The sequence below is a fragment of the Pleurodeles waltl genome, chromosome 11 (genome assembly GCF_031143425.1).
Source record: "Pleurodeles waltl isolate 20211129_DDA chromosome 11, aPleWal1.hap1.20221129, whole genome shotgun sequence".
NCBI lineage: Eukaryota > Metazoa > Chordata > Amphibia > Caudata > Salamandridae > Pleurodeles > Pleurodeles waltl.
In genome coordinates this window covers 915269598-915283003 of record NC_090450.1, presented here as the reverse complement: position 1 = coordinate 915283003, position 13406 = coordinate 915269598, and the positions used below count along the sequence as shown (strand labels likewise).

At 49.4% G+C, this 13406-nt stretch overlaps 1 protein-coding gene across 5 annotated transcripts in view; it reads left to right on the top strand.

Moving 5' to 3' along the window:
* Nucleotides 1–13406, top strand: part of KDM2B (lysine demethylase 2B) — a 715168-nt gene that overhangs the window by 431065 nt on the left and 270697 nt on the right. For all 5 annotated transcript variants that reach the window (XM_069214908.1, XM_069214905.1, XM_069214907.1 and 2 more), the window contains exon 13: nt 12592–12639. In XM_069214908.1, the coding sequence (XP_069071009.1) occupies nt 12592–12639 (48 nt within the window). The remainder of the gene's footprint in view (nt 1–12591; nt 12640–13406) is intronic.

Genomic DNA, 13406 nt, shown 5'->3' with positions numbered 1-13406 from the left:
CCGGGGACCCCATTCCTCAGGGCATGCATCATTAAAAATGGGTGCTCTGGTGCCTTCCCAGGGCACCCTCTGTATACTCGTTAAGGGCTGCAGGGGAGCCCCAAGGCTCCTGCTGGCTTCCAACTTGTTGCAGGAGTTGCCATTGCTCCTGTTCTCAGGGAACAGCTACTAATGCTGCTTCTTCAGGGTGGGAGCAATATTTGATCTTGTTAGGGAAACGGATCAAAAGTCTGCTCTCCGTCAGCGGGAGAATTTTCAAAGCTCCTGCTGGCTGGGAGCAATTTGCTTCCATGTGGAGGAAGTTTTACAAATGCTTTAGTCAGGCGGAAGCAAACACAGGCCTCTATGCTCGCACAGATGAGGGGAGGGAAACCACTGTTTCAGGTTACTTGTTAAGGTTGCTTTCACTAAACAGTTGTATATAGATTGAGCACCATGTGCAATGAGGGTTTCCCATATATCTGTGGTTGATTGTTAATGTGAACTATGCTACCTTTGAAGTGTTCGGTATAGGGTCAATGTGGCACATAACCCATGCTTAATACACCTAAGGCAGTTGTTTCTGTGATGGCATTAATGATGCCTTATAGTCTTCTGAGCTATTTTGTACTTACTTTCAGAGCTCTAATGCTATACCCTTTTATAGAGCAGTGAGTACAAAAGAAACATGGGGCTATATTTTAAAACCCCCAAACCCCACCTTGCTCCACTGATTCAGGAATACATAAAGTTTGTGAGATACTCAGGCCTCAGTATTAATTCAGACAAATCCCTGGTCATTCCTCTGACAACGGCCACCGTGCCATGCAAATTGGAGTGCCCACTGAACTGGAGTACTGGCCCAGTGAAATACATCAGGAAATGGTTACACCAAGACCCAGATGAGATTTATGTAGCAATTACCGCACTGCTATATCAAGTCTCAAAGACAAGGTACAAAGAGGGTCCAAACTTCCTTTCTCTATGGTGGATAGAATAGCCATCCTGAAAATGGTTGTACTACCCAAACTTCTATATTTATTTGTAAATATCCAGATAGTCCTACCACAATATTTCTATAAAACACTTCAAACACTCCTCACCACCCTTGTCTGGGCAGGAAAACAACCCAGACTATAAGGGGAGATACTCACCTTGCCCTATGCACAAAGAGACTTCGGTGCTTCTGATTTGGAACTTTACTACTTACCTGCCGAAGCCCAATTTGAACTCTGCTGCGCAGCCCACATGCATGCATCCCCCCTGTTGTGGTGGAAGCAGATATTGTAAGCATGATCCTGTTAAACACCATTTTGACTCATTGGGGAAATAGTGTAAAAAGGAGAGAAATCGGCACAGTGCGTTGCACGGTGCTCAAATGGCAGCGATTACAAGCCCAAGCCGGTCAGAAACTGATTTATGCACTAGAACTCCCGCTTATGTACCACCCACTTATATCAAAAACTCATGAGGCAAAAACATTAGAGATCCTAGACAATGTGCAACTGTGCTATATGAAAGATATTTACCCAGAAGGAGAGTTCATTAATTGGAGGATATCCCTCACCCACAGTATCATACTCTGCTGCTAAGTTCTGTATACTATCTCCTCCGTGCTGCTGTTCGAGCTTCTGTTTCTCCGTTTCTTAAAAAGCCCTCCACTCTGCGTGCACTAAATGCACTGTTGACCACTACTACACGCTGCAGACTGATTTTTGTTTTAAAATGTGTTTATTGACTTTTACATATATTCCCTGGCAGCTTGTGCCATACAACAAAGCATAACAATACATTAACAGGAGGACAAACTTCTTGGTTAACAGACTGTTCTGTACAAAGAGCAATTGCACAGTGACACACACACATAACAGTTCTCAGTTAGCCGGTTCAGCATATGTAATATGCACATGGAATTTAGAGGATCAGAATACCTGAGAGATAAGAGATTGTACCTGTAAGTAAGTGGGTTGTGCAGAAACGCTAAGGCACCAATGCAACACCGATTGTCAACAAACAACATGTAACTGAAAGGCAACATTGGGCTTATGTTTGGGGACATCCTGTATTTTGTCTTTAGCTATTTGTGCAGCGATCAGCCATGTAGGGGCGGGGAACAAGGGCTTTGGTAATATTGTTTTTAGTGTCAGCCATTTGTCCTGGAGGATTCCAGTGAACCGCCCACTGTCCCCACAAAGGCTGCCAGGGCGGATGCCCAGTCATCCGCTAGAGGCCGAGATCTTAGGCCTCTTCTCTCTTCATTTCTAAGGGTGCTTTCCTCTGCTGGCGCTTGACCTCCTTCTTCTGCCTTCAGTTGGTGGGCCCTTCAGGTGATCTCCAATGAATTGCAAGTCCCACTAGCAGGGCCCGGAGCCAAACTCAAGAACCTAGTTGCGGCCTTCTGCCAACTCAAGATGGTGAACAGCCACAAAATACATATCTACAGTCACAGAAGTCCTGTTTGAGGTAATGTACTCTTCAGATCGGCCTTCACCCCCTGTCAGAATCACAAAATCACAAGGCAAGACCAAGTCATATGTATAAAGTCTGCAGCTAACTCCCTGCATATGGAACACTTCCTATTGTCTGTGTAGTGAAATTTATTCAGCCTAGATGGTGTAACCCAGAAAATTAAACTGGGTGTTACGAAACCTCATGTTATGTGATGCAGTATGGACATGTTCCAATGCCTTAGCCCATTACTTATTATACAGTTCACGTTCAATCGCAACTCCCCATGCTTGTTGGAGTAATGATCAGTCCGTCTTAGCATGGTGTTGGGCCGATTTACTGCCACCTTCAAACATGAGAACAACTTGCAACTTTTCATATGTCGGCTGTTCACTTTGTCCCACCTGCCAGAGCATTTGCACTGATTGTACCACAAAGGCGTATGTCCGGAATTATTGGGTGGGTAATCCAGTATCTGCTATTAATTATTCAGTTGTGCACAGCAGGCTTTCTTCAAAGCAATATTCGACTGTGCTCAGGTCTGCAGCGGTCCATGTTGCTAGTCTATTCTTAGTGAAGATGCTCCTGTAGGGAGCCCCACCAGCAGTAATGCTGGGGCAAAATTCTGGGAGCATGGCGTGCATTTAGTAAACCTCCTACAACAGCCCAGGGAAATCTGCAACAATTTAGCTAATGCGCCCAAAGAGACATGTCCTCCCATGAGAAAGGCCCCTTCCTTGGGCGGTGTGCCGTAGCAGCCGATTTCCGCCAGGTGGGAGCTGGCCAGCCATCTAGCATGGCTAGCCACTCCACTTGGGCATAATATGATACAGTTCAAAGTCTGTGACATCCAGACCGCCCTCTTGGGTAGGGCACTGAAGAACTGTAGTTATATGTAAAGAGGTCCTACATGTACCACCATCCCATATCAAGTCGCAGACCATGGCGTCTAGAGTCCAGAACCAGGAGCTAGAAATCCAGAACAGGAGGTTCAGAAAGTAGTACTATCATTTTGGTGAGCGCTAGTCTTGCCACGATAGAGAGTTTCAATGCATACCAAAAAGTAATACTACCTTTCAGTGAGTGCAGTACCTCTTTAAGGTTGCCCTCTTTGCTATCCATGTCCCAGTAATAAACTTACTCCAAGGTATTAGAGTACCTGGGGTTCCCACGGTACAACCAGAACCTGGACCGGCGTGACACCCCATGCCTGTTCACCGGGAAGGCACACACCTTCTCCTAGTTTGTCTGCAGGCCCATCACCTCCTCCAGGAGCTGCAGCATGCAGGTCTCCCATGGCACCCCTTCCACCTAGTCTTGAAGAAATAAAAGCATATTACCAGCATAAATAGAGACGACATGCGCTCTGTCATGCAGCAATATGCTCCTACCTTGAACCTCCCTCCTAAAAATGCTGGCAAAGGGTTTGATAGCCATTGCCAACAACAGAGGGGATAAGGTGCATCCCTGTCTAGTGCCTGTCCGTATTTCAAAGAGATCTGAGATATTGTGTCCTGTTTAACCCTGACCTGTGCTCCTGTATATGAGAGCGCTATCCATTTATCCTACTCAGTGCCCAAGGTCATGCAACACATTGCAGCACTCATGTATCACCACTGGAGGATATCAAAGGCCTTCTGTAAATCAACGGAACAAGCCATTGCTTCAGGAAAGCTCTTTATTGGGGTCTCCGTCAGCACACAGTGGAGGTGCTTAATATTGAAGGAGGTGTTCCTCTGCAGAATGAACCCGTTCTGATCGTCATGGATCAGTAGATACAGTGGTTGTAACCAATCAGCCAATATTTTACTGAGCATCTTTTAATCAGTGTTTATCATAGTTAGAGGCCGGTAAGAGGAAATATCCTCTGGATTTTTCATGGTTTGGGGAGAAATATCAACAAAGCCTCCCTACAGGTTGGTGGCAAGGCACCCTCCTCTTAGGCCACTTTATACAGCTTTATCAGTTGTATGGTGATAAGGAAAGCATAGATTTGATAGAATGTCACAGGAAGGCCATCCATCCCTTGTGTCTTCCCTGCATCTAAGTCTTTAATAGCCCTCCTGCCTTCATGCTCAGTATTGTTTTGGCCCAGCGTCTGTGTGACATCATTCGGGAGTATGGATGGGCCAGCTTTATGCAGAAATCCCTCAGTGATCTCACCTGTAGCCAGATTAGACCCATTAGATACATCCACATAGTGTTGCAGAAATTTGTCATGGATATCTATCCAAGTACGTTGTAGTGTACCATTCCTATTGCATAGCATCCATGGTGTATTTTGACAGGTCTCTGGGGGTGACTAGCAATGCCAAGAGTTGTCCCCCCTCTGCCTTTCTCTAAGTATGGTTTAGCTATGTAGTCTTTATGTGCAACTAGTCCCAGCCTCTGCACCACTGTGGTATGTTGTCCTCAGGTTTCGAAGAGATTGGGGCCTCAAGCCGGGTCTACCAGCACTCGAGCTTCCAGATTTTGAAGGGCAGCTTCCAACTACATTATCTCTCTCTCCAGTGATTTGCAGACACCTATCTGTTGGCTCTGGCAGGGTCCTCTAACCACAACCTTAAATGCCTCACAGACTATGAATGTGTATGCAGAGAATTTATTATGGAGAAAATATTCCCTGATATCCCAGGGAGTTCCTTTATGTCGGAACGTGGGGGCGTGGCCAAGATGGCGGGCTGTTAAGACGTGTTTCACTGCCGCTCTGCTCCTACCACCAGCCCTGTCCACCTCTACTACCTCCCACCGGGACACTGTGAGGTTTTGGGGTGCTCCGCCACCATGGGGATCTGAGCAGCGCAAAAGGAGCCAGCGAGACGGCCCGATAAGAAGCGGCGGCTCCAGCAACTCTATGTGGTGCGCCGCCTGAGCATATGGCGCCAAGTTGACTGCGGGCGAGTGGGGGGTCATCTGCACCTGGTATCTGCCGGCACACTGCTCGCAGCCTGCTATACCCACATGGAAGCTGAGCATTGGACCTGACGTCCTGTCTGCGGTGCTGGCTTGGCCCCGGCTCCCCCTTCTGGTCGCCTTTGCGAAGCGGAGTGCCTGGTGGTGATCTGGCCGGAGAGCTTAGTCCCACACTGGCCTACAAGGAGCGGCCTCCCCGTCGGCCGATGAGACCCCTGAGCGGCAGGATCCGGCGGCCTGCCCAAGAAGCCGGTGAGGCCTGCGGACGCCGGGGACTGTTTAGGAGCTCCAATTGCCTCGAGACCCGCGCTGGCAGACTACAGTCACTCCCCTGCTGCCCTCATGGACAGAGGCCCCTCCTGCCTAGCTCCCACGCTCTACAACTGGAGGCACAACTGCAGCCCCACCACCTCCTTCCCCCCGCATTAGGGAGAGGAGCGCCTGGTCGGAAGAGCCTCGCTGAGTCCGGTTTAGTTGCAGGCTGGCCCACGGCTTGGGTTGCGAAAACCCAGGCTACCCAGGAAATATAGCTGAGCCCGCTGCATTATCCTGCTGGGAGCTGAGACCGGGGGAGCACCTGTGGGACAACTGCTGGGTGGTCACCTACCCTTAACCCCTGGGACTGCACTGGGGTTGCAGGGGCCTGGTGTAAAACAATGGAACTCTTGGCCTCGGCGCCCCAGGGGCGGACCTGGGACGTGGGCCCTGCCGCTTGATGCTCTGTTCTTGAGGACCTTGCGGGCGGGATGCTGGCTGTATAGAGGCCCTACAACATCCGCATCCCTGGGTAGAGTTACTGCTTACCTCATAGCTTCCAAGGGGGAGGAAGGGAGCTCCCCGGGGAGACTATCCTACCATTGACACTAAGACTCTGCCCAGTGGAGGAGAAGCCCCAGCCGCTTCAGGCCTGTTTGTGGCGGGGAGGGGTGGCGTTGCTGGTGCTTAGATTCCGGCACTGGGAACCGTGGCTGCAGCCTGGGGGAAAAAAATTGCAGCCTGAAGGACCTGGGAACCGTCTGGTGGCAGTGACACCTGACCCTGGTAATGGGGAGACGGAGGGCCCGATGACTTGCTCCTTCCTAAAGGCTTTCTTCACCTCTCTGCGAGAGGACCTCCAATCTGTCAAGAAAGAACTGTCCAACTACCTCCAGGATGTCAGCCGCAACATTCATGCCATAGTGGAAAGAGTCTCCTCTCTGGAAGATTATGGTACCAGCCGAGAAGAGGCGAATGAACAGCTTCAACAGGAAATCCTCGGGCTCTGAGACCATCAGATAGACCTGCAGGCGCACGCGGAGGACTTGGAAAATCGCTCATAGTAGAGTAACATTTGTATCGAGGGAGTTCGTACCGGGGCGGAGGGTAAAGATGTGGGGACATAGGCCAGGGACCTTAAACTACCTGCCCGAAATGGACATTCAGCTAGACTGCCAAGGCCGGACTCGGCACCCTCAGCAGATACCTTGGTGTGCGTCCACAATTTCCAGCTCAAGGAGCGCATCATCCAGACAGCCAGAGACCTCCACCCGGTGCTCTTTCAAGGCCACAAGCCGATGCTGTACTACAGCCTGGCAGGCTCCACACTCCAGAAATGCCGGACATTCCGCCCGGTCACAGCTTTCCTCTGGAGCAATGGTATATTGTACTCATTGGGTCACCCCTTTCGGGTAAATTTCCGCCTCAACAGAAGGCTCATCAACTCCGCTCCCTTAAAGAAGCCTTTCAATTGCTCAACATCAAAGAACTCTCTGCTGTGGAGTCGTAGTCTGTTCATCGTTAACTGGAAGACTTACAGACAACCACCATGACAGGGAGACTGGGCTTCCCAGGTCGACCTTCGTCCAGACCCAGGGACCATGGCGTTGGAGCAAAGAGCAGTGCTGGAGACTCTCTGCCGATTTCATGGGTGCTGATGGCACATGAATAATAATGAACCTGCTCAGGTGACTTTTACACTGCATGCAGGAGGGCTCAGGGGGGGTGGGAGCACCTGGGCCGGAAAGTATGGGAACTCAAACATATGCACCACACTTTTAGGTGCCCATAAACAGACCATGTTGTTCTTATTGTTTCATTATGTATTTTTAGATTGTTTGAAGGGGGACCCGCAGATTGTATCCTTGTCTGAACAATGTCACGGGCCCATATCCCGACTTGACCACTACACGCTTCGACTGCCTAGACTGGGGATTAGGACTTCCACCCGTCGGAACTCAAAGGCACATCCTGATTACCTTTGACATGCATGACACGCTAAAGATCATTACTCTGAATGTTAAGGGACTGAATCATCCCACTAAATGCAAGGCTATACTGCCTTACTTAGAACAGTCTAAAGCAGACTTGTGCCTGCTTCAGGAGACCCACTCAGTCCCCATAGACTGCGTTCCTGGGCCTTCCTGCACCAGTACTTCTTAGGTACCAGAGACTTCATATACATGGTTGTGAATGCGGCAATAGAACTCCGCTCCCTATCGGATAATGCAGCAATCTGTCTAACAATGACCCTCCCTTCTGTGCGCCGCCCCTCCGGGCCTTGGTGGATGCGCAACACCTTTGCACTAATCTGAGGTGGTCCCTTAGATTACCAGGGCACTGACTAACTTCCTAGAGCTCAATGACAGACCACGGACAACTCTATCTCTACTCTCTGGGACACCTTAAAGCCCGTCAGCAGATTGCGATCTCCACAGTGGATAATAAACTCTGCTGTGAGAAATTGGAGCACCTGGGCCGGAAAGTATGGGAACTCGAACATATGCACCAGCGTATGGACGCATTGAGAATCTTGCTCCAGTTGGAAGCAGCACGCAAGCAACTGGCAGGCCTTGACCTAGATTTAGCCGAATGTGCCACCCTTGGAGTTCACCACTCCTACATTGGAGGCAGTAAGTGTTACCGACTTCTGGCTAACTGAAAGAGGGCCCAACAGCAAAAGAATGTTCAATCCCTAAAGGCAGCCGACAGCTCTGATCTCAGGGACGATAGTTTCATTGCTTCTGCTTTTCGAGATTTTTATCAGGAGCTTTACACAGCACATACCATGCGCCCGGACGCACCGGACCTATATCTCCGGGAAGCTAATATCCCGACTCACGCAAGAACAGACGGCGGCCTTAGACCAATCGATTTGGATTGAGGAAGTCATTTTTTAATTGCCTATTAAAAGCTTTGTATATCTCCAGGTCCAGATTGGTTTCCCACCCTCTTCTACAACACTTTCTGCATGCAGCTAGCTCCCATACTTACCTGACTCTTCATTTCTGTCCAGGGCCCGGATACTGTGCCGCCCTCCATGCTAGAGGCAGCAATAGTGGTCATTTCAAACCCGGGAAAAACAACAGACAGGGTACCTCCTACCACCCCATATCTCTCTTGACCGTAGATATTTAACTATTTACCAGCATTTTAGCCACCCAACTCAGCCCCCTTATGCTGGGCCTGGTTGGCTCGTATTAGGTGGGGTTCATCCCAAACCACCATTGCTGTGACAATACGAAACGCCTTCTCCATCTGGTTCATAAGTCTCACCGTTTTAACTGGGAGCAAAAGCTCCTGGCTGTGGATGCGGAGAAGGCGTTTGATCGCGTCCACTGGCCCTATTTGGAAGCCACATTTCATCACTTCAGCTTCAGTAAGAGGTTCCGTTCCTGGGTTCTTAGCGACTACTGTCACCCATCTGCGTCTGTCCAAATAAATGGCCAGGCCTCAGGGTTGTCCTCACGTGCCCCTGCTTTTCGCCCTTCTTGTGGAACTCATGGCTCAACATGTTTGTGACAATCCGGCCATTGGGGGTGCATTTTGGGGGCGAGAAGCTCACCATTAGTCTCTATGCGGATGATGTAATAGAGGCCTTAAATGTGCCAACTACTTCTTTCCCATCCTTTCTGGCAGATTTGGAGCCCTTCGGGCTCACAGCTGGGTTCTACATTAATGTCCACAAGTCCCAGCCACTCAATCTGTCGTTGTCTCCAACCAAGAAGGCTGCAATTGCTCAAGAACACCAACCCAATGGGCAATGCCTTCTCTTCCCTATTTAGGGATTCAACTGGCCACTACTGTTAAGGAGACCTCACTCCTGAACTACAAATCTCTGCGTATACAAATTCAATCTGATCTACGTTGTTGGCGCCCACACTGCCTCTCTTGTCTTGGGTGGATAGCTGCCCTAAAGATGTCAGTACTGCAGAAAATTATAGGGGTCATTACAACCCTGGCGGTCCTTGACCGTGAGGGTTGTTTCGGTGGATTTCACCACCAACAGGTTGGCGGTGAAATCCTGGGGATTACGACCGCGGCGGAAGCGCCGCGGTCGCACTGCCGGAACCAGCGGTTTCCCGCCACTTTTGTTCCGGCTGGAGTAATCCACCAGGGCAGTGCTGCCCAGGGTATTACGAGTCCCCCTCCCGCCAGCCTTTTCATGGCGGTTTGCACCGCCATGAAAAGGCTGGCGGAAAGGGGAGTCGCGGGCCCCTGCACTGCCCATGCCGCTGGTATGGGCAGTGCAGGGGCCCCCTGCCACGGCCCATGCAGCTTTTCACTGTCTGCTATGCAGACAGTGAAAAGCACTACAGGTGCAACTGCACCCGTCGCACAGCCGCAACACCGCCGGCTCCATTTGGAGCCGGCTCTTGTGTTGCGGCCGAGATCCCCGCAGGGCCGGCGGACAGAAACTAGGTTTCCGCCCGCCGGCCCAGCGGGGATCTCATAATGGCTATGGCGCGATTGCGGCCGCATTGGCGGCCGCCCGGTGGTCAGACCTTGGCGGGCGGCTCAGGGTCCATATTTCTATTCCAAACCCTTCCACTGGAGCCCCTTCCCCCAATCCCCAACCTGGCTCCATTCACACCCTCCAAATGGATATTGATTGCTTTGCCTGGACCAGGATTCGGCCCGGGATGTGCAGGGACCAGATGTACAGACTTCAGGGAGAAGGAGGCCTCAGTATATCGAATCTTCTACATTACTATAAGGTGGCGCAACTCCAGTTCCTGGTTGAGTGATCCAGAGAGGAGTCAAAGAAGCACTGCCTTTTCATGGATTGAGCGGTCACAGGGACGCATTTGTGGAAGGTCCCCTTTTTAAATAAGATAGCCTGACCACAGAGTCTCTGCCTATCTCCCGTCACTAGATCAGTGATGGAGGCCTGTGTGAGTGAGCTGAGAGATTTGACCTCGTCTCCCTCTCCATTAACGCTCATTGTCAGCAATGCGGACTTCACCCCTGGCCTTGACCAAGCAGCATTTCAACATTGGCAGAGAGTGGGGCGTCGGTCTATTGGTCATATGTTTGACGAGAATGGCCCCCTGACCTTTGCACAGATTCGAGCTAACTACGAACTTCCTGAAATGGAGAGGCTGAGATAGTTCCAAATTAGACACTGGGTGAACAGGCGACGGTCCGCCAGGGAGTGCAACGTTACCTCACTCCATTTGGAAAATGACGGTGACAAAAATGTCGGACAAGAGCCTGATTACTAAACTTAACAGCCTTCTACGTCAGCCTGCTCTGCAACTCAAATCAGCAGGACAGCAGCGATGGGAACTGGAACTTGGGTAACAGCTGACGCATTGAGAATGGGACAGCATACTACTGGGAGAGACATACAGCCAATAACACAGCTAGTGTCGAAACGGCAACAAAAATAGCCACCTGTTGGTCCCTCACACTGGTACGCCTCCACAGGGGTAACCCCACGGGCAGAGACCTGGTGGGATGGCTTGCCACAGAGGCAGCTGGCCCCTCAAGTCAATCTGCCACCTAGAGCGACCACAGCTGCAGCTCCATCATGGCGGTCATGGCTGCCATCCGCATAAGGGCCCAAGTCAGCCCCTTCTCGAAACTCAGCTCTGCCACTTGAACAATCAGGCACCAGAACGGGTCAGCTCGGGTCTCCTCTGGCTGTGACAGTGGGGCAGAGGTGGGGATTGTCATAGTGGCTCCAGAGGTAGCAGGATTGAAGACGGATGGGGCAAGGGTGGCCGGAGAGTTCTAATGTGTGGCCCTCTTTGTGCTTGGCTTCGCCATGCCCCCTTACACGCCAGAGACTGACAGCCATGCTCTACAACAGCACTCAAACAGAGAGCCAATTAACAACAGATAAAACACTGAGCAGATGGAACGAGGCACTGAATCCACCACTGACAGAAGCCGAATGTGTCTTTTAATCTACACAAATAGGCATGCTCCCCCAGCGGCAACCTGTGCATAATACACTTTAAGTGTTTGCACCAATTCTACCATACCCCAGTTAGACTGCACAGATCGGGACTAAAGGAAGACTCGTACTGTGTGAGTTGCGGGGAGATAGATACTGACTTTGTCCACCTGGCCTGGATGTGTCCCCTAGTCTTCCTCTCCTAGACATAAACAATAGACGGACTATCAAACATGTTAATGGAGCGGATAGAACTGAAACCCCAAGTATTCCTCTTGGGCTTTGTTAAAAATCAGTCACCAGCAGCGTGGAGGCTGGCAACAATGGTGTTGCTGCTGGCAAAACGAAGAGTAGCAATGTGCTGGAGTAAACACAGAGTACAGATGAAGCAGCAGTGGATAACGGATCTTGTCTACTATAGAGACCAACTTGAAATGTATGTGGAGGAGCTTCCAGTGACATCCTGCCCTAAGGATATATGGGACTATCTTCTGACAGAAGGGGGAAGACTTAAGAGAGAGACAGTGAACGTGCTCAAAATAACACAAGGCATTTGATCCAGTGCATCAGTGTTGTAGTCAACTTTTATATTTGTTTCAGATGTAGCTCATATGCTGATATTGATTTTATATTTTTCATAGTATCACTGATCCATGCTGTAAAGAATCTCAAACCAATAAAATGTATTTTAAAAACAAAATAAAAGGTATCTGTCATGACAAAGCTGGGGACTTGGAAGGAAGGATAATGCATTTCAGAATGAGCTGTGCTTAGTCCTCGAAGGGAACTACATGATGAGTGTTTTACTTTAAGATGTTGCATGCCTAGGTCAGTCTTATTAAATATTGTAAGTGAGTTAAACCACTAATTAAATATCCTAACACATACACACCGACTTTGGAAGTTCCATCATTTTCTTTAATTTTGCGCCTGTAGCTTAACTGCACATTTTTCTGAAATATCAACTTGACACTTTTGGTTAACCTCAGTAAATGGTACCTGTGATACTGATTATTGTGCTCTGCATGGTACGGAAAAAAGGTCTTATGACAAGTTAATGTTAAGTTCTGATTGCAGTGCATGTTCCTTTTCAGTCTGCAGGATTTGCTGATGGAAGTCTTCCGGGCCAGTGGCATATAATGGTATGTCATTCATGCATAATGATTTTGTATTCCTTTTTGTGCCTGTTTATATGTCATTATGAGCATGTCTGGTATGTGGATATGATCCTTGTTATCAGTGTTGTTGTTAAAACGAAGAACATAGGCAACATAGGACAGTCCTGATTAATACTAGTGTCCCTCATTATGGCAAATGGGCAAGTGTTTGGGGTTAGTTTGCCCACAATCTATCTAACAAGCGTTTAGTGATATACATATAAGTCGGTCCCCATTTGCTGTCCCCGTTTGCTAAGCATAAACAATTCTCCATTCTCTCCCAGATCTTGCTGACAAACTCGACTCCCTCAAAGTCACATCTTATGAGGATAGTGTTTTACCCTCATCCTTCATCAGAGCTCTTTCTCAGACCCTTTCTTACTCCTATGTTCCATTGTCATTGCCCACATCACTCAAGAAATCTTCCCAGAAGCTTTCAACACAGGCCAGATCATCCCATTCCTAAAGAAACCTACACTAGACCCTGATGGCCTCCCCAACTACCGGGCTTATCATTCACCTGCCATTTATCGGCACCGTCACTGAAAAGCAGTGTATGTTTCACTCCAAGATCACATCAATGCTAACCATCTCTTGCACGACTATCAGTTGTGCTTCAGATCATGCTGCAGCACAGAGACTACTACCTAACACATCATAACCTACCTTGCTTCATCTACCTACCTTGCTTCATCTTAACCCAAGATAAAGATGACCCCTGCCTCCTGATATTTCTGCACATCTCAGCTTCA